Source organism: Antrostomus carolinensis, unplaced genomic scaffold (genome assembly GCF_000700745.2).
Source record: "Antrostomus carolinensis isolate BGI_N321 unplaced genomic scaffold, ASM70074v2 scaffold29465, whole genome shotgun sequence".
Taxonomy (NCBI): Eukaryota; Metazoa; Chordata; class Aves; order Caprimulgiformes; family Caprimulgidae; genus Antrostomus; species Antrostomus carolinensis.
Window position 1 is genome coordinate 1 of NW_010314800.1, and position 395 is coordinate 395.

The following is a 395-nucleotide window of genomic DNA, read 5'->3' on the forward strand; positions in this document are numbered from 1 at the left end:
AGGGGTGTATTTTACAGGCAATTAGGATTAACAACAGTTTATCTGTCCTGAGCCACGCGGGCTGAACCAAACTCAACTTCCATTGCGTGTCAGCATCAGCAACGCGCTCGCTGTGGTGCCAGTTGCTGCGTTAGCTGAGCAATCCCCCCTGGGACTGCTGTGTGTTACTGAGCTCTCTCAGTGGTGTGGGGACCCCAGGGACAGATCCCGGCAGCAGGAGGGGGTCTGCTGCTCCCCGGGGTACGGAGATGAGAGCACATCACCTTCGAAGCGTATGTTGAAAGCTGTGGCGGCCGCGGGCTCCTCGGCGAGGAAGTCGATCCGGATGGAGGAGCCGTCGCTGATCACCCCTTCGAAGGGCACGCTGTCGGCACGCAGCGAGTCGTAGAGGACGG

At 59.7% G+C, this 395-nt stretch overlaps 1 protein-coding gene across 1 annotated transcript in view; it reads right to left on the reverse strand.

The window, feature by feature from the left end:
* Positions 1-263: 263 nt before the first annotated feature.
* Positions 264-395, reverse strand: part of LOC104524788 (seizure 6-like protein) — a gene marked incomplete at both ends in the record, with an annotated part of 10,971 nt that continues 10,839 nt past the window's right edge. Inside the window, one exon of the mRNA XM_010167773.1 lies at positions 264-395. This exon is cut by the window's right edge and continues 74 nt beyond it. Within this exon, the coding sequence (XP_010166075.1) occupies positions 264-395 (132 nt within the window).